The sequence below is a fragment of the Macaca mulatta genome, chromosome 1, assembly GCF_049350105.2.
Source record: "Macaca mulatta isolate MMU2019108-1 chromosome 1, T2T-MMU8v2.0, whole genome shotgun sequence".
NCBI lineage: Eukaryota > Metazoa > Chordata > Mammalia > Primates > Cercopithecidae > Macaca > Macaca mulatta.
Window position 1 is genome coordinate 83,222,898 of NC_133406.1, and position 21,566 is coordinate 83,244,463.

A 21,566-nucleotide genomic window follows, 5' to 3' on the forward strand; every position below is an offset into this window, starting at 1 on the left:
CAGAATGTGCTTCCAGGTTGAAGCACAGTGGAGAATGCACTGAAGCCACCACACAGATGCCTGAAATTCAAACTGTGAAAGCACGTGACGCAGAGGAAACTGGCACAGAACAGCATAGCGCTGGTGCTTTATGCAACACCACTGACCTCAAAATGGTCACTCCATTGATTTTTCCACATTGTTTACATCCAGGATGCATGCTGTCCAGTGCAATAGCGTCTATGACTATAAAACAACTAAAAGCTGCACTTAAGATGGGAGAGCCAAACTCAGATCTTTTTTCTCCTTCTCTTCAAAAATCAAAAGAATAAACCAAAAAAGATTAAAAAAGAATAAACCAACCAGTAGCTGCTGAGGATACAATGAAACAGGAAATTCAGAACTAAGCTTTATAGGGGACAGGCACGGTGGTTCACGCCTGTAATCCCAACACTTTGGGAGGCCAAGGTGGGTGGATCACCTGACGTCAGGAGTTCGAGACCAGCCTGGCCAACATGGTGAAAACCTGTCTCCACTAAAAATACAAAAATTAGCCGGGTGTGGTGGCGCATGCCTGTAGTCCCAGCTACTAAGGAGGCTGAGGTAGAAGAATCGCTTGAACTCAGGAGGCAGAGGTTGCAGTGAGCTGAAATCGTGCCACTGCACTCTAGCCTGGACGACAGAGCGAGATTGTCTCAAAATAATAATAACAATAATAATAATACCAAGCTTTATCTACCCTCGCTTGTATAGTGGTGAGGAAAAATTAAAACAAAAGAAAAAGAATTTTTAAAAAGAACTAAATTTTAGAGGTAGAAGGTTCAGAGAGAATGACTGATTAGCCCTGCAGCCTCAAAACTGGTAAAGTCAGTCCCAGTCCAATGACCTGCCCACAACTCCACACGCAAAAAGGACAGAATGAGAGAGACTGAGGGCAGGAGGAACACAGAGAAAGGGAAATCAAGTCCAACAAGGTGGCAAAGACATGGACTCAATGACAATCTTTCTACCATGTTTTCTTTCAGAAACAAGGACATTTTATGTGAGGATCAAATATTCTCCCTTCAAAAATTTCTGCAATTGAAGGCCGGGTGCTGTGGCTCATGCCTGTAATCCCAGCACTTTGGGAGGCCGAGGCAGGCAGATCACCTGAGCTCAGGAGTTCAAGAACAGCCTGGCCAACATGGTGAAATCCCGTCTCTACTAAAAATAAGAAAACTAGTCAGACGTGGTAGCACGCGCCTGTAGTCCCAGCTACTCGGGAGGCTGAGGCAAGAAAATCCCTTTGAAGTCAACGAGCGGAGGTTGCAGTGAGCCGAGATTGCACCACTGCACTCCGACCTGAGTGACAGAGCCAGACTCCATCAAAAAATTTTTTTTGTAATTGAAAAAATGATGAGGCCTAAAGTACCTCTGGGAAGGACACCAAATTGTAAAGTCCTGACTCAGGCCTGAACCTCCCATCCCTCTAGTAATAAATAAGTAAAAAGGAAATGCTACCTAGATTTTAACAGGGCTTTCTTCTCAGTATCTAAGCCTTCCCAATTACTTTCCTCAGATAAATTATAAGCTATTCTTCTCCCTGGAAATTTAAGTGGCAAAGTCAATGGCTATTACCCCATCCATGGGCTGTTGCTGAGGTGCAGAACTAGCCTACAGCTAACTCAAATTCATCACCTCAGACTCACTGTGATGCCCAACCACTGGCACTGGGGTGGCCTCATGACTTACGACATCAAATGAAGTTTGTGAATCCATACTTAAGTTAGCCCACCGCCAAGGATGGACAAACTTCAGACTTGATCAAAGGGTGGAGGGAAACTCCGTATTTAAAATGCCCAGTGCCTCGGTCAGCAGAACCACCTGAGTGACACCTGAGATAAACTGGTGGTAACAATGAAAAGCTGGTATTTCTCACATAAAACAAGTTGAAAAACATTTATTTATTTAGAGATGGAATCTCACTCTGTCACCTTGGCTGTAGTACGGTGGCGTGGTCTCAGCTCACTGCAACCTCCACCTCCCAGATTCAAGTGACTCTTCTGCCTCAGTCTCCCGAATAGCTGGGATTACAGGTGCCCGCCACTATGCCCGGCCAATTTTTTTTGTATTTTTAGTAGAGATGGGGTTTCATGTTGGCCAGGCTGGTCTCGAACTCCTGACCTCAGGTGATCTGCCCACCTTAGCCTCCCAAAGTGCTGGGATTACAGGTGTGAGCCACCACGCCCGGCTGTAAAACATTTATTTTTAAAATGCCTTTAATCTTAAAAAAAGAGGTTTCACAGATGTGACTAAAGCATGGAATGTTAGGCGCTTCAAGACCAAATTTTTAAAAGCTTTCTATAATGTATTTCGCTTGTATGGTTACAACAATGCATATTTTAAGTGTAAGCCAAGACCCTTTCTTTCTGTTTCTGTAGACTTGGATGGAAACTTTTGGACTTGATGGGAAAATTAAATCTCTCTCAATCTAAACACCAGTGAATGTAGACTTTCTTTTCTTCTGAGTGCTTTTTCCTATCGAATTCAAAGTACCAACTATTCAATTTTCCCTATTTTCTAAGCCTTCATAGAACAACTATTTACTAAAACCCAACCAACCTATAACATCATCCATCTCCTTTATTAGTTATTTCTTTATAATATGCTCTCAGAATTGTCATCTACTGCTGAAGAAATCTTTATTGGAATTGAAGGGAAACAGTTAAATCAGATTTACAACATGATAAACTATGAGGTTGTCATTTTTATATAGATCTTTTACAGAATAAATGTAGTCTAACTGGGCTCTAATGAAATATGTAAGCTTTTCTAATAATTTCTATTAAAATGAAAAGCTATATTCTCTTAGAATTTTTTTTTTTTTTTTTTTTTTTGAGAGGTTCTCGCTCTGTCACCCAGACTGGAGTACAGTGGCGTGATCACAGCTCACTGCAGCCTTGTCCTCCCTGGGCTCAGGTGATCCTCCTGCCTCAGTCTCCTGAGTAGCTGGGATTACAGGTGTGCACCACCACTCCTGGCCCAAATTTTTAAATTTTTTTTTTTTTTGAGACAAGTCTTCGTTACCCAGGTTGATCTCAAAACTTGTGGCCTCAAGCGATCCTTCCGCCTCTGACCAGTTTACTGAGCTATTTAGATGTCCTAACTACTAGGAATTATATACCTTTAAATAAAGTGAGGAAAAAGAACAGCACTATTCAAATGGTGTATTCTTTTTACTCTCAGCCACCAATCAGGGCCCTTTTCTCCCACTGCCTAGAATTCCTGTGTCCTGCACTAGAAGCGTCTACGGGCCCTGCTCTCTGCTCTTTTGAGTATTTAACATGCTTTATGGAACTGGGGTGCAGCCCAGTGACTGTGATTCTTTGGTTCAAACACTTAACTGGTGCTTCATCCTTGATTTTTTCTGTATGTTAAACTAGTCAGCAAATACTCAAGGTCTACTATGTGCTTTAAATGATACTAACATTTCCGTTTAGAAGGTTCTGTGCATTACAGAATATCTGTAACGGAGACAGTCCTTTTCCCCTTTCTCAATCTTCACATGTATAGATTCCTTCAGATTTCAACAGAAATAACCAATAAATGTGGCAGACATTCTCACAACACCCTAAGTCATTATGACGGTCATTTATTTACCCTTTTACAATGCTTCTGTTACTTTATAAAGAAAACTATTTAGAAAGACAAATTTACATAGTTAATTCTTTAGTTTTCAAATGTCTCTTCACCAGAAGATTTAATTTTCCTCTTATGTGACTTGACCATTAGCATTCCACAAAGAATTTATCCTGTAACTCATTTATGTTGATGGTGAATATCTGTAACCATCCTAAATTTACTGCATTAATATTTTACTTTCTAATCACTTTTAGGCTTTAATTTGAAGGTTTCATCTTTCCAGTATTGATATTTTAAAAAGTTTTGATGTCTCAAAAATTACCTAGACATAACATAAAGGGGAACACACCTAATAATCCACAGCTTTTGATGTTGGGAACAGAAGAACCTGCATCACAGACTTCCAGCAGTTCTTGGCTCCTATAAACGGCCTTTCTTGAGGGATTACTGACTTCAGCTGCTTAGTTAAATCTACACATCCTCAGAAGAAAACTCTTCTTAAAAGTAAATGTCCTCTACCATGTCTTTACGTAGCCAAAGCTATCTACGTCAATTTCATTCTTTCAGCGTCGTGGAGGTTCCTTATAAATACCTGTATGTCAAGTTTTGACTTTAAAAAGCATCTAACTTATAAATATTAAATGGCTTTCAGTGAAAAGACAGAGGTATTAAACATCAGTCATTTCAATATACTAGGATGCTTTTCTCATTCCTTAGAGCTTTGGAGAGATGTACAGATATGAACTCACCTTTCTATTAAAAACAAAAGTGGTGCTACCAGAAAAATGTTTGGAGTTTGGAAGTGAATTTTATGATAGCTACATAGAGGAATTAAGAGCTCCTACAGAGTTCCTTTGCGACGTTTGCTTTACACAGTTACTTTTACGCTGCTTATAATCGGTAGAATTTAAAGGGTAATGGTGTTAAAAAGTTACAATGGCTACACAGGAACTAAAGAGACCCGGTAGCATACCTTTGCACACTGTGCTTCATAGGGTAACACTTCTTAGAATTAAAGGGCCAATTCTTCATAATGGCACTGAAAGTATATATAAATTTACAAGAGACATAAAAGTTGTAGCTAGGCAAATTTAAAAGGTTAGCATGTTACTTAACTCATTTTTGAATGAGAAGTGACTTTTAATTTGTAGACAAAAATTCTGACTTACATATGAAGAGAAGCAAGAACATGAGACAGGATAGAGCAAAAAAGAAAAAAAAATCAGCTGAAAATTTAACAACTGTCAACTCTGTAATGGCTGCAAAAGTTAATGAATGTTGGGAACATGTGGTCCATGATAAGTGGAGAAGAGAATGGAGGCGGTTGAAAGGGGGAAAATTTGGGTCTGGTCAAAGAAAATAATACAAGGACTGTAATTTTGTATTTCTAAAGAAGACATCAGAATTATAAAATGGAACTCAAAATTAATACTTTATAATAGAGAAAAAGTACTACTGCTTATATGTAGGTTTTAAGAAATCAGCATCATGTATAAACACCATACACATTTTGCTATAAAGTTCAATACTCGATAATGCCCTTTACCACACAATGTCCTTTACCATGCAAACTATATAAAGGAAAATTCTAACTGTATGAATGAGTTTTAAGTATCTGAATGTGTTGCAGAACAAAATGGAATAAAAATTAAACACTTACTATCAACTTGACTGTAAGAAGAAGTTACTGTGTCAAGGTGGGCAAAGAGAAAATAAGAACAGGGAATACCCAACAGTTATTTCACACAAAAAGTAGACACATCATCACGTATTTCTTTTGTATACATTACTTAGTATTCAGGACTTCTATGAAATCTTTAAAGAGTAGTAATGTGACATGTAAACTTTTAAGTAGTAAAGTCTTGGACTTTAAAAGGTGTTTTTCACATCCAATGTAACTTACTTTAAAACAAATTATTTCAGAAGATTATCTAAGTGTCACAAACAAGCAACACATATATACTGCAATTTTATTTCAATCGCACAAACGAAGTTAGCGTGTAGGAAATTGAAGTGAAACAAATTTAAACGAAATAGTTACGGTAAAAATAGAAAACTGAAAATTCTAAGAAGGAAGTACACCTAAAAAGCATGAGAATTCAACATTCATTAGTGTTTCATCTTCAGTTGTGATTGACACTTGATGCTTGCAAATTTTTAAACAAACTTTTAAATCATGATGACTATTCCGAAGAGATTTCAGCACCAGCACTAAGATTTGTACATTCAGTTTGTTTGCAATTGACTTGTGAGCCATTTACATAGTGGATAGTACAGATTTGTCACAGGTCAGATCACAGTGTTGAGGAAAGCAGTACCTTCCTGTCATGAGAAAGGATCCCCTAAACTGTACTCAGCTTAAGACATCCAATGTACAAGAGCACAAAAACCATCATAATAATGTGGTTCCAGGAACATAGTTTTGATAAGGTAAAGAACTTAGGCTTCTGTTTCCCACTGTAATTACTGAAATCTCTAATAATGACACAACTGTCATGTATGTGACAGCAAATGTATATAATAATTCATTCAGACTTCTTGGAAAGAACACATTTAGCAATCTGGGATGATGGAAAATATAGTGTGATTCAACACTGGTTTTTTTTTTTTTGTCATTTTACACAGACATCATGTTAATATTAGACCAAGGCACAAAACGTTTAGTGCATAAACCCAGTTTCTTTTAAGATTTAGCATTTTATTTTAGTCTCTTATCTTAGTTTGGACCACTTGTACCCAGTACTCTACCTACTATAGACTATTTAACTTACCCAACAAAATCAAAAGAGGTTTCTGACCAGATTTATAGGGGACATAACTGATTATATTATCAAAGTGTTTGCATAACCAAAAGTACAATAATAAAGATGAAAATGCCTCCTATTTCTTTTAGAAAATACGTCATAAGCTTGCTGCATCTTTGATGTTTTTACTACTACTGCATGACAATGAATATCTGATAGAAAAAAGAAATGTATACTTGAATTATGATAGCTCATCCATCACAGTTTAATCTAAAAGTGAAATTTCTACAGAAATAGGAACTATTTTAACAAAGAAAAAAAAAACCCTCATCCAAACTTCTTTGTAGTGGTAAATGCTGCAAATTTGCAGCATTTAGAAAACTACACTATCAACAAGCTCTGCTTTATGGACAGAGATGTACAAAATCTAGAAAGCAGATGAAAGTGAATTATTTCAAAATTTTAGTAAAACTTCTGATAATCAGAGTTCAAAGCAAATATGGCACATAACAACTCAAGCATAAATCAAGATGGAGAGCCTGGAGAGTTTGATTTCTTAAATTTTCCAAAAAGCTATCATTGCAACATACAGGATTTCTCCCTTATTTTAACCTTGCCAGTTTCAAAGGAAAGAAAAGTGGCTTCCATATAGACAGCATGTGCGCGAGGGCAACACACACAGGGTGGCAGGCAGAGAGTCTAATTCCTTCTTCCCACCACCCTCAAGTCTCACTTTACTTATTATAAGAAAACTGCAAAACTCCTTATTGGTTTTCCTTTACCTAATGATTTCTGTGACCTTAATTGCTGCCATCATTGTTATTTCTTGCATTTCAACATAACAAAATTCAAAAGCAGCTTCATTCAGGAGCATGTATCTAAACACCTGTGTAACAGCAGGGGACCTAGGTAATAATAACTGCCAAATTCAGTGATCAAACTTTTGAGTTCCACAGTAAGATATTATGTGAAGCTCTGAATCATGTTTCAGACCATTGAAATTACTGGTTAAAATACAAATAGCTGAAGACATGATGTAAAAGATTAAGTACTTGGTTTTGTAACATATTTACCAATTAAAGTCACAAAATATTCCTCATTATTATTCATGCAGGTAACTGAGAAAAAGATAGTGCAGAAATCAAGTTCAAATAAAAAATTATTCCTCCCCTTCCTCCCACTCCCCTATACTCTACAAAATGTTTTCCCTGGGACTAGGCCTTGAAAAGGCCACTACATATTAGTGTGACATGCATTACTGTCTGCAATTAAAAAAGCTAACTTTGTGGTGATTGTAATTACATTATAAAAATGTCCACATGCATAAATCTAAAAAAGGTTGAAAACCTACAGTAAATCTACAATATAGTGTTTACATTTGACCACTGGTTTGTGTTATGTAGAAGTCATAGATTTGGTAAAGCATTGTAACAATTTAGGAAGGCATCTAAATCTTTAAATTCTGGACAAATTTTATGTTTTAATCTACAAAATTGCATGAAGGCTAACTTGAGAGACTTCCTATCATTCTAAAATTCCTCAAGCTGAAGATATCATTTTTCGGACACTTTCTTATAAATATTACCCTTTGAAAGCACTTACAATTCCATTTGTTCCACTTATTATGATCTTAACTTACATAGGCCTGATCTCAATTATTCATGGAATATCAAACATGATAGGAAGAACAAACCTGAGAGAAACATTACAATACAATAGCAAACTTGCTCAATTCTTTACCAGCACTCTCTGCAAAAAAACTTCCTAAGCCTTTCTCCTCTTTATTTTAGCAATGTATTGTGGAAAATGTGCAATTTTATCTTGACATGAAAATATTTCAATGCACGGTGATTTTGCCTGATGGGTTTTAGTATTTTCTGCATAACTGTTACAGGAACTCTTATATGATTCTCTTCCATTCTGTTGTAAAGGCCAGAAAAAAGCAGCAAACCGAGAGGGAAAAGAGCTTATCGCCAGAGTCATAATGTTTGAAGGCTTTCAGAGTAGGTTGGTTTTTCCCTCCTTCTGTTTGTCTCCATTTTCTTCTTACAGCTCATAAAATGTAGGGATTTGCTGTTGTGAACAGTTGTTGTTTGTAGGATTTTTTTCCTTCAGATTAAAGTCCTATCTCTCCTTAGTCTGTTCCTCTATGCAGTATTTGACTTGCTCAGTTCCTGCCTGATTGCTGGATGGAAAAGAACAAGTATTGAAAATAAATATAATGGTAAAGTAAGATAAATGAGTGGCTCATTCTTAAGAAACTTTAAGGATTGTGCTCAAACTCACAGTAATAAAAAAATTAACTTTGCATCTTTCATTGCACACATCTTTAATACTAGAAAGATGATACTAATTTCTATATATTTTCTCCTTTTGTATACAAAATGAAAACACGGAGTATGTGGGCTCAAAAAGAAGAGGGCACTGGGATAGGTGAGCAGGGGTAACCTAGAGAAAGATCTGTTCATGTGGATTTCCATCTAAGACAAGACAACATCTGAATTGAGGGATTTTGTTTAATCCCTATTTATAAAAATAATTTCCATTATATGAAGGAGAAACCTCCTCCCCAAAACCCTAATCCTAAAAGGGCAGGACTATGGAAGTCATTGCCCTCAAGTAATCAACTGGGCATTTCCTTATTTGCATTTTCTTAAAAATGGTGAATCTTAAACATTGTTTATAGGAATAGGAATAGTAAATTTGTCCAGATACTTACCATCAATGAGCTCTTCTTTTAGCTTTGTTAACTCCTTTCTCATTTCATCTAAAATGTCCTAAAATATTAGAGAAAAATATCAGAAATACAGAAAAAAAAATACTGCTAAAAAGATTCTTACTCATATAAAATTTTAAGAATGTCATGAAGTATGATGTGTAGTTTTTTTTTGTTTCCAGAGCCACAATTCTATTTCTTGGAAGACTAGCCTTGGTAAATTTTGTTTTAATATTCTTCCCTTCCCAATCCTGGCTTATTCTAGCCTAGCAATATGTGAAATAGAATGCTTCCTAAAATTAAGATAATTACTCTGTCATCCAGTGAAAGATATGATTCAGATAGTTTCTAGAAATGATAACAGCTGTGCTTTCAATCTAGTCCTCTGGGAACAATCTCAGAGGTGATGCAAAGGAAGTTTAGAGGATGAAGATATCACAATAAACTGGACAATCGGCTCTTGGCAAATCTGTTCTTTTGTTTGAAGTATGGAGATTTCTTAGGAATCACCATAGCTGCCAAACCATATTTCAAGGAGTCTAGGATTTCCCTGAAGGGACCTCAGAGATTGCCCTAATGGGTAGGCAGGAAGGTGGGCGAGGCCCTGGTTGACCCATGCTGTCCAATACGGCAGGCACCAGCCATATGCAGCTGCTGAAATGAGGCTAATCTGAAATGAGACGTGCTGTAAGTGTAAAGCACACACCAGAGTTCTCAGATTTAATATGATGAAAACAATGTAAAATAACTCGTTAGTAATTTATAAAAATTGACTACATATTAAAACATACTTTAAATACATTATTAAGTTTCTAAATTAATGTTGTCCTTTTGTTTTGTATTTTTAAAATGCGGCTACTAGAAAAAATTTAAAATATATACATAGCCCACATTATACTTCTATTAACTGTGGTGCTCTGGGCCCTCCTTCAAGAACTGCAGATTTGGCCGGGTGCGGTGGCTCATGCCTGTAATCCCAGCACTTTGGGAGGCTGAGGCAGACAGATCACCTGAGGCTGGGAAATTTGAGACCAGCCTGGCCAACATGGTGAAACCCCGTCTCTACAAAAACTACAAAAGTTAGCCGGGCGTGGTAGTGTACACCTGTAATCCCAGCTACTTGGGAGGCTGAGGCAGGAGAATCGCTTGAACCTGGGAGGCAGAGGCTGCAGTGAGCCAAGATCGCACCACTGCACTTCAGCCTGGGTGGTAGAGTGAGACTCTGTCTCAAAAACAAAAAACAAACAAAAAACCCCCCTGCAGATTCAAGATTGGAGGTCCTATGACAAAGTGACACAATTTTAGTGTGTGAAAAGTAACAGCTGTCCTTTGGAAGGATTAGTTTTGAATTGTGTGACTTTAACACTGAATACCCCAGGAAAAATTAAATTGCTCTGTTAAAGTTTACCTTTTGAAAAGCTTCTCATGTTTAAAATAAAACTATCAATTAAAGTCTTCATTTTAACAATGGAAAAGACTGAGACACAGAAGTTATTAAATAAACTCACAGATATCCTGATCCAAATTACTCTTTACATCTCATTCCCCAAATCAAATCTATTCCTCTGTTATCCTCCAATTCTTCAGGAAACCAAGAATTGACCATGTTTTGAAGTGTGTGGAAGTGCTCTATTTTAAAATATTTTTCAAGAAAGCCACATTCAATACAGAGCAAAACAAGGGCTTGATTTTCAATGACCACATGTTCCCCTTTAAGATCATGTAACTGAATTTAACTTTTCAAATAGCTTTGCAGTATGAAAATTCAGTTTATCTAAAAAATGTATTTCATCTCTTCTGTGAATAAGGTATTTTAAATCACAATCCTATCACTTACTACTTCTTCCTGAGTACACAGGTATTAAATATAATGCATATGTACCCAAATGTGGACAGTATCTTTTTTTATATAAAATTGAGATAACTGTACACATCTGTTTTGTTACCTAACACAGGCAAGTATTCACAATTTACTATTAAGCATACTAAATTATGATCCCTTGAAGCCTACAGAGCCTCTACTCTACCCACTATAGCTTTGTATACTTCCACAATATTTTCTTTGAATAAATTCCTGGAATTCATATCACTGAGTTCAAGGTAAGACATTTATTTTTCAGGCTTTTGATTTTGTTTTTCCAAACTGCTTTTTAGAAAGCCGACGTATAGAAGAGTGCCTATTTCCTCGCACTCTTGCCAAAATCAGATTTGTTGCGTTCGATTTTGCCAATACAGTAACTGAAAAGCAAAAGCCCCATTGTTTTCTTTACAACTGCATACCATGCACTTACATTTAAACCTTATGCTGTTATCACTGAACCACAGCCCCACCCTCCACTACCTCTGGAACTTCATGCAAACTCAATGAACTGAAGTGTAGATTTGAAAAAATACAGTACTACTAATGCCACTGTTTAATTTGTATAACAATAGCTCTATGGTTTTTCTAAGTACATTCAGGATCCATGTCAAAGATATGCATATAAGATATTTTTTTAAAAGAAACAAGTACAAATAAAGCTGCCACTGAGCGCCCACCTGCTTCAGCCTGTCATAGTCAAGTCCTTCCGTCTGGACTCCATTGGCACTGGGCTGTGATAAGGGTGTGGATTTTGGTCTGCATAAATGAAATTTCCAGGACAGGTAAACAACATTCTTAACACTTAATGAGTTCATAAATAATTGCAAATTTGCCAACCCAACACCAGATTTAAATACATTTCTTTAAAATAGCCATTTTGTTAAAAATTATCAAAATTGTAGGGCTGATTAGGACATAAAACAAAATTTTTTCACTTTTCTCAGTATTTCTTATTTATAAAAGAACTAGAAAAAGGTGACAAGATGGTAAGACTTCTTCAGAAAAGAGTAGACGATGGTATTCTTTGGGCATGAGGTAACCAGATAACGTGGCATGTTGACCAAGACAGTGATGAAGAGGCCAGCTGGAACATCTGAGGCTCAAATAACACAATCTTGTTTTGTCTTTCTTTTGAACTTTTACATTATCTACTTAAATACCTGGGCAAACCAGTGAAAGGAGAAACATAAAGACTTGAATGTTTTACACTAACATAAATCAGCTTACAAAGTTGATGCCTTGGATTGCAGGAAGAAAACATTTTTAGTGAGCATGATTTGCTTTATACATATTATTCCATTTCAAGCATCAAAATAAAAAATGTTTTAAAAATGTTTATTAGATTAGACTATGTGACTATTTCCTTGTGAAAATTTTATGGAGACGTCATTTGAATGCTGTGTTTCAGGCTAACTACTTCCACACATTTATTTTATTAAATAAAAAGGAAATGCCAAACAGAAGCAGATTGTCAATTATTATTGCACTTTCAAAAGTTTAGTTTCTATTATAATTCTTAATAAGTCAATGATTAGGTATATTTTAAACAAGTTTCAGCACCAAATAAACCAGTCATGGTGCCCTCTCCAATTGTGGCAATAAAAGAATCCTCAGCGGAAAACCTAGAGTTTTAATTGGGCACGCCTCTGGGTTCTGGTTTAGTCTAGTACGAGCCACGAATAAATACAACTTAAAACCATCAGGCAAATCATATATTCCCAATTTTGCAGAGTACCAACGTTAGCCATCTGAAGCAAGACCCAAAAGGCGTAATAAATTTTTCCAAGTTATAATTTTATAACTCTTATAAGACATAAAATACTTTAAACCCATAGGCATGGTTCCTGAAGATTAAACACTGAGTTAATCTTTTTGTTGTTGTTGCTGCTGTTTATGAGATGCAGTCTTGCTCTGTCTCCCAGGCTGGAGTGCAGTGGTGTGATCTCGGCTCACTGCAGCCTCTGCCTCCTGGGTTCAAGTGATTCTCCTGCCTCAGCCTCCGGAGTAGCTGGGATTACAGGTGCGCCACAAGGACTGGCTAATTTTTTTTTGTATTTTGAGTAGAGACGGGGTTTCACCATGTTGGCCAGGCTGGTCTCGAACTCCTGACTTCATAATTTGTCTGCTTCAGCCTCCCAAATTGCTGGGTGTAGGTGTGAGCCACCATGCCCGGCCTGTTAATCTGCTTTACTATCAAAATGTATTACTGCTTAAAAGACTGTTAGGAAGCAAGTCGTCCAATTTTACCTTATTAGGTATCTGCTTATATGAGTGGGGGAAATAATAACTTTCAGAAAACTTCATTCAATACGCACTGAGCTAGGCACTGTAGGGAATAAGATTTATATGAAATATTTCCTTTCCTCTTGTGAGGCTACACCTTCTTACTTTGCTAGGGAAGACTACTAAATTCCAAGGTCACTTAAGATTTACTGAGATCCATAAAATGCAAGTCATGGTGCCCTATGCAGAGCCATGTCTGGCAAATAGTCTTACAGTTTAGGACACCATCATTTCATATACTCACTCATGCTACCTATTCCTGTTCTCTAGAATTAAACTATAATTCATACTCTGCTTTTCTTTTACATTTCTCATTTAAGTGGTCCATTTAGCTAGTTATTTTCTCAAGTTATACAATGAATACCTCTGAAATTCACATGAACAACTACAGTCTGCTATTTAATTGGGCAAGTATGTTACGAATATATCCATATTTACTAGGCAATGTAAAATATTATTGTCATGTAATAAAAACAATTGTGGAGACATGCAAATTTTTAAAAATTTAATTCATGCTAACATGCAATCCATCACCACCACCACCATGATAATTAACTAAAGGGGGGAACTTTTCATACTGAAGGAAAGATGTAATCACCACTTTTTTTCTTAACTTTTACCAAAAAAGTTTATCAGTAACATTATCCCAGGGGGTACTATGTGTGAAAGCAGCAAGATAACTGAGCAGATTTACTACATTAAAAAAATATATATATATTTGAACACAGGGTCTCATTCTGTCACGCAGGCTGCAGTGCAGTGGCATGATCTCAGCTCACTGCAGCCTTGACCTCCTGGGCTCAAGCCTTCTTCCCACCTCAGCCTCCCACAGGCACATGCAACCATGCCCAGCTAATTTTTGTATGTTTTATAGAGACAGGGTTTAACCACGTTGCCTAGGCTAGTCTCAAGCTCCTGGACTCAAGTGATCCTCCTGCCTAGGCCTCCCAAAGAGCTGGGATTATAGGCATGAGCTATGGTACCCAGCCTTAAAAATTTCATTGTTAAATGCTATTTTTCTATGTACTAGCAAATTTTCTAAAGAAATCTTTTGGCCAAAACAAACCACCTCAAAAAAAAAAAAAAAAAAAAAAAAGCAGAAAAAACTATTTCACTAGTGGAATATAAACATTCTGTGAAGATTTAACTGGCTGACAAAATTAACTTGTTAAGTAGTTCGATCATTAATAGCATAAAAATAATTTTAGCAAGTAAGAATTTGGCCAGAGTCTGCTTACTGAACTCCCAACTCACTGTGATACACCATCCACTATGAACAGCATTTAATTCATATTCCCAGTGGACCTGATGTATATTAAAAAAAAAAAAAAGATGTATAAAATAACATAAATATATTTCAGTTATTTCTAACCTATGGGTTTTCATCATAATTGATCACAAAATGAGGGTTTCTCAGGTTTTTATTTTACTTTTTTTTTTTTTTTTAAAGAGAGTGTCTCATTTTGTCACCCAGGCTAGGGTGCAGTGGTGTGATCATGCCTCACTGCAGCCTCTTAACTCCTATGCACAAGATATCTTCCTGTCTTAGCCTCCTGAGTAGCTGGGACTACAGGCACAAGCCACCAGGCCCAGCTAGTTTTTTCATTTTTTGTAAAGATGGGGTCTCGCTAAGTTTCCCAGGCTGGTCTTGAACTCCTGGCCCCAAATGATCATCCAGCCTTGGCTTCCCAAGGTGCCAAAACTATAGGTGTGAACCACCGTGCTGGGCCAGTTTTTATTATTTTATGATGAGAGTGTTGCCTTTTAAACATCTGCCTATAAAATGTACTACTATATTTAAGTCCCTATTCTGCCACATTAATTGTGTAAGTAACTGAAAAGCATTTGAGGATTTTTTTTTTAGCTGTCAATTTTTTTAATTAAGAAAAAACTAGTTCATATCTTAAGTGTTCTTAATTAAAAAATGGTATAATAGGGCTCATCTAGAAAACAATCTACTCAGGGTGTTAGATGTTAAATTGTCCAAGATAATTTACTACAAAGTATCTAGGAAACAGAGATTTTCCTCAAAGAAACCACAACCGTGGCTTTAATATTAGCCCATGTTCCAGTAACAGATGGAAAAGGATCTTCTATCTACTTTTTTGAAACCTTGTCTTATAATCATAAGGCAAACAGCCTTTAAAAGAAAATGCTTAAGCTACAAATGGCCTAGATAATATATGTGGCCTTAGATTCCCAGTCTAGTATTTCGAATATGTTTACCATTTGTATTTATCCTAATCCAACTGTGAAGTGATGGCAGAATTTTTAAAAGGTATTCAAAATAAAGAAAAAAAAATCTCCCTTGTGGTGATTACCAATCCAGGTAGAAAAAGCTCAGCCCTATCCTGAACATGTTATTTAAAAGTCTCAAATCACAACGTCACAGCAGGATGATACCTGTGTAATGAATCATAGGACCTGTTGTCAAAAACAATCTGATTTTTCCTTGGAGAATCCCGTCTATGAAGGGGAAAACCATTGAAAGGGATACACAATAGAACTTTAAAAAATAATTCTCATTATGTTACTGTTTTATAGGTTGTTAATAGCAAACCAAACAATAATTGAGTCTATTAACCTTAAAATAACCAATTTTTCCCCAATAAAAAAGATATTTTAAAACTACTTTTAGTTATGTGAAGATATCAGTTACAGAAAATTTTAAAAATCATTACACAATGGCTACTTTTTATAGGTTGTTAGGCACAGTAAGTATATAAAAGTATAAAAAATTAACTCTTCTCAGGAGGCATGTAAAGGACTAGTTTTCCCATCTTGAATACAAGATCTGTCAGGTCTTAATAATCACAGATGAATGCACCAACCTTCCAAATGTTATAATCCAGTCATAGTTTAAAGCATTTTTAACCAAACATTCTTGCTTTTACTCTTAACAAATACAGCAATATGCAATATCTCATGTATATTATGGGATATTAATCCATCTTACCACTAACATAATTTTGACAAAGTTATTCCAAAGATAAATGGGCACCTTCACTACAATGCAAGGATGAGACATACTTAAAGCAGCTAATATACCTGCTTTCTGAAGGAACAGGGAGATAACTTAGGAAGAAAAGCAATATAGTTCTTACTCTTTTCAACGTATTTTTAAAATCCTTTATGGTTTAAAACAGCTTTTGTGAAATTTTAAAACCTACATACCAGTAGTTGGATCAAATCTATCAAAAGATATATGAGTGGTCAGGAAATAATCAGGGTTTCAGAATTTCTATTTTGGGAAATGGGAGGAAAACCACCTAACAGAATTGGAACATGATTATGGTGCACTATTAGATACTAAGAATCAAGATTCAACTCATTTATATAAAATTATTTTCAAAATGGTGACCTTTAGAGCACTTACTAAATTTCCAAGTCTGGAAAAAAAAAAAAAAAAAAAGTCTTTTTTCTCCCTACTCTGGAATTAGGAAAAATAAAAAAATCTTTCAAAGAACAACTTTTCCTTTACTAAATGGACCAAATACATCAAAGAACGTATTCCATTTGGAGAACCTCATCCATGTCCATTCTAAGACATGACTTCTGCCATCAACATAGGCTTAGCTTTATTTAATTCACTATGGAATGCAGATCAACGAAGCAGGATGAAGAGAAAGGACAAATGACACGTGACAGGTCTGCAGACTGGAGTGCAATAGCGCGATATCAGCTCACTGCAACCTCCGTCTCCCAGGTTCAAGTGATTCTCGTGTCTCAGCCTCCCAAGTAGCTGGGATTGCAGGCGTGTGCCACCATGCCCAGTTAATTTTGGTATTTTTAGTAGAGATGGGGTTTCATCATGTTAGCCAAGCTGGTCTCTAATTCGTGACCTCAAGTGATCCCCCCACCTCAGCCTCCCAAAGTGCTGGGATTACAGGCATGAGCCACCACGCCTGGCCAGCCCCTTGTTATGGGCTTGATAAATCAGCACTTCATAATGTGGTACTGAAGAAAATCCATAACCGGTAGAGATATGTTAGAAGGCCATCTCAGTTAGGAGTCTGAGAAACACAAATGTGCAATTTTTCTACTCTACTGAAAACACATGTACACCAAAAGCAATTCCCCTCTTTCTTCTAAAGTAAAATATGATCATCTTTCAATCACTTAGAAACTAAAAGCTTTTATACATTCCAAAAGGTCTAGTTTCTTTGTGGAGCTTAAACAATTGTGTCATTACCAAATCTTCTTTCCGACTAGCAGAAAGCAGCACATAGAAAGCCAAATCCAAATTCAGACTTAGACTAACACAGAACAGGTCTACAAGTCTATCCTTGTACTTCTCTTTATTAGGTTTCTATAATTAGAGTCAAGTTGCTTTTTACAAGACAAAAATAAGGCAAATAGCTCAGAAAGAAAAGACAAAATACTTTTTAGTTTCTAAATACATACTTTTTTTTTTTTTCTGGGAAAAATACAAGTCCTTTAAACTTTATACAAGTCTCATAAACCAAGAAAAGGTTTCATCTGTGTTCAGGAGCTGTGATATAAATTTAGTCATGAAAATAAAGTATGCCTAGCTAAAGGAAGAACAAATTTGCCTAAACATGCCCACATGTACTTGTAGAAACAAGTATTAGCTAGCCTTGTTTCTGGATACTATCTTTTCTAACTTGATTACACTTACACATTTCAAATGAGATAGGGAAATACATGTTTCTACTTTATAAATTCAAAGACGTAGGTTTCATTTTGCTCTTTTCTCTCCAGCTGATTTTCAGGTTTAAAAAAGGCTCCAAAATACACACACACACACACACACACACACACACACACACACACACACACACACACACTCTCTATGTCATTGGGACTAATGGGGAAATGTGACTATATACTATATTAGATAATATTATTGTTCAATGTTAAATTTCTTGAGAGTAATAATGGTGTTCTGGTTACAAAGCAGATGTCCTGGTTCTTCCAAAAAACACTAAAGTATTTAGGGTGAAACACTTCTTATTTGTGAACTGCTTTCAAACTAATCAGAGGGGAAAAAAGTGTAGATATGTAGATAGTTAAGACAAGTGGGGCAAAACGTTGACAACTGTTAAACCTAGGAAATGGGTATACACATATTCACTGTACTATCCTTTTAATTTTTCTGTAGTTTTGAATTTTTCAAAATACAAATTGGGAAAGACAAAGCTATCTTAAAATCTCAGATCATCTGGTTAATAAATGTAGGGTAGAATTTATCAATCACTAGTAATGTAGATGAGTAATATATAATGAGGCTTGGTGGTTGTCCAATACTAGGAGGATCATGAGAGTTTTATGGACTCCTTGTATAATTTCTTACCATTCAATTCTTTTCTACACTAAGAATGCACTAATTTCTTTTTTTATACAAATAAAATATAAAACTTAAGAGAAAAAAGTTGATACCTGGAGATAACAGGTGACTTGCTGCCATTCATTGTATTTGTTCTTTCCCAAGGTTTTCTTGTTGGTTCTTTAAAAACAAAGAACAGAAGTTATTAAATATACGCTTCCAGAGTTATTATAAAACAAAAAACAAAATACTAAATCTCATTATACCTGTTTACATAGCAGTAATATAAATAAAAATTTAAATTCTAAACTTTAGTTGAAATCTGTAAGGATTCTAATTTGCACAACGCCAGACCTCAAAATGAGAAGAAATTATAAACCAGTACGGGAAGTTTCCAAGGAAAAACTTACATTGTTAAGTCTAAAATATTATACTTCTATAAACTGGATGGTAAGGAGTTTCTCTAATAAAGAAAGGATAGTAAGAATAAAGTAGGATAATTTTGAAATTAGGATAGTTCAATTAATTAAAATGGAGTAGTATTACTGACATTGTCTTAAATTACTTTTAGTGCCAATGATAAAAACAGTAAGTATAACTTATAATATGTTCATGTATTTCAACAATTAATCTAAATCCAAATAGTCCCTCTTAGGAAAAAAAAATAGGAGCAACTCAAATTAAATTTCAGAATCCTGAAATTCTACTATACTTCCTTGATTCTTAAACAATGAATTATTGGGACTTAGCCAATAATTCCAGTTAAATATAAACAAGTTCACTCTAAGCTCTTATTACAAAAGACACTATGTAGTCAGTGACTCACTAGCTGGCTGTCTATTGTGCTTGAATTGTTTTTCTAATCTGGGCTGACTCACTGATGCTGTCACTGGCCTCACTACATGACTGGGTAAAATCAGAAGTGGAATCTTGTCATGGAGGAAAGAATTTGGGCCACATGAGAATGAAGTCTATTCATGAGTTGTGATCTCATTGTGTAGTTTTAACTAAAACTGCTCTGAGTTCCAATTCAGCTCCTCAACTGGCTTCTGCACATTCTCAGGTAGCTTATGGTCTCTTCAAAGTGCACTTACGCAAAAATAAACTCACACTCTTCCATGAAGCCCTGCTTTTGGTTCTGGATTTCTGTTGCATGCAGGCATTAGGTGTGAAACCTTGAAGTCATTATTGATCTTGCTTTACTCCTCATCAACCAAATTCCTTCTTTTTTATATTCCTTCTTTTGTATTCTAACAGCTAACACAGTCTCTCAATGACCGCCACAGTGGTGGCAAGTTCCACACATGACCAGGAAGATCAAATTGGATGGGGTTTGGGACAGGCAGAATCAGAAACATATCCAATTGACACCAGTCCAAGCAGGTGAAAAGAGGTAAGTCCTGAATGAAACTGAGGGACACCTGGACAGGGAGGGGAACGGTCATCGGACACTGTCACTAAAGAGGTGGCAGGTGGAAGGATGAGGGAGTAATTCCAAAGTGGATAAGATGTAGCAAGTGCTACCTTTTAACAGCTGGCTGAGGTCCTTTCCCAGTCAGCCAAACCAGAACCATCTTTTAGTCTTAAAGGTCATCTGGTTGTGAGAAAGAGCTGTTCAGCTGGCTCTGTGGAAGCTGAGAAGCAAGGGCCTCTTCTCTCTAAGGAGCTCAGCTGTGTTTCAGGAGGGGCAAGGGCTGGGTTCCCTTCAGAGGATCTTTACTGGCATGCATATAGAGCTTCCTAATTGGTCTGCCTATCTCAATCCTCCCTAGTTTTAATGGGAAAACCACAAGTGCCATTTTAATGTGCCTCAGTTTCAGTGGATTAAATGTCCACTGAACTCAGTACTTGCAGGATAAAGTCTAAACTCTTGATAATTTTATAAAAGGCTCTCAACATTTTTGTTTCTAACTCATATTTCCAAACTTTCCCCCACAATACTCCTCAAAAAGAATTCCCTGTTCTAGTCTATTTCCTATTTCTTAATCTCTTCTTGCTCATCTCCAACTCCATACCTTTGCTCAAGCTATACTTACATTCTGAAATATCACACCTTCCCTCACTTTCAGCCAAACTAAATACTCTTCAAGGCATACTAAGATATCACTTTTCTCTACAAAGGTGACTCAGGTGACTCGTATGTGTCATCTCCTCCCTCTTTGACACACATTACTTAGTATTCAACATGTGGTTGTAAAAGGTTAACTTTACACCTGTGTGTCTCATCTTCCCAGCTGGACCAAGAGTTTTTTCGTGCTTAGAACCTGTACCTTTCACTTCAGGTGCCTGACACAATGTCAATTTAAAAACGGAATGAAACAAGTGACAAAAGAGGCCCTGCCCTTTTTGCTTTTATATATATATATATATATATATATATATATATATATATATATATATGAGACACACACACAAAACCTGCATATTTTTTCATATTTTTGTTGTTGTTGTTGAGACAGTCTCGCTTTGTCGCCCAGACTGGAGTGCAGTGGCGGATCTCAGCTCACTGCAAGCTCCGCCTCCCGGGTTCACGCCATTCTCCTGCCTCAGCCTCCCGAGTAGCTGGGACTACAGGCGCCCGCCACCTCGCCCGGCTAGGTTTTTGTATTTTTTAGTAGAGACGGGGTTTCACCGTGTTAGCCAGGATGGTCTCGATCTCCTGACCTTGTGATCCGCCCGTCTCGGCCTCCCAAAGTGCTGGGATTACAGGCTTGAGCCACCGCGCCCGGCCTATTTTTTCATATTTTATATAAGGGGTTATACATTATAAGGAATTTTTAACTTGGAGTCCACGGATAACCTTCAAGAAATTCATGAACATTCTGAAATTATGAACAAATCTGAATAAAAATACAATTTTCCCCCCTGGAAAAAGGATCTATAGCTCTCATCATATTCTAAAGGTTCTGTGACCCTGAAGTATGGTTCAGATTTACAACATCTATGCGGTACTAATGACAGCATATATGATTACTTTTGGCTTACAGAAAGAAGGATAAAGCTAAAATAAGTGGGTCACAAAGCACTGAATTTTTAATTAAAGTAACATAAATTGAGTCCTATTCAGAGGGAAAA

At 36.5% G+C, this 21,566-nt stretch overlaps 1 protein-coding gene across 14 annotated transcripts in view; it reads right to left on the reverse strand.

Annotated features, from left to right (window-relative positions):
* Window positions 1-5,371: 5,371 nt before the first annotated feature.
* ENAH (ENAH actin regulator) overlaps window positions 5,372-21,566 on the reverse strand; it is a 156,791-nt gene continuing 140,596 nt past the window's right edge. For 7 of the 14 annotated variants that reach the window (XM_077938668.1, XM_077938664.1, XM_015115352.3 and 4 more), the window contains 5 exons: window positions 18,605-18,671; window positions 15,608-15,670; window positions 11,599-11,677; window positions 9,064-9,121; window positions 5,372-8,529 (listed from right to left, as the gene is read on the reverse strand). In XM_077938668.1, the coding sequence (XP_077794794.1) occupies window positions 8,492-8,529; window positions 9,064-9,121; window positions 11,599-11,677; window positions 15,608-15,670; window positions 18,605-18,671 (305 nt within the window). In that variant the 3' untranslated portion in view covers window positions 5,372-8,491. The remainder of the gene's footprint in view (window positions 8,530-9,063; window positions 9,122-11,598; window positions 11,678-15,607; window positions 15,671-18,604; window positions 18,672-21,566) is intronic. The other 7 variants (XM_077938675.1, XM_077938667.1, XM_077938658.1 and 4 more) reach the window with 1 other exon arrangement.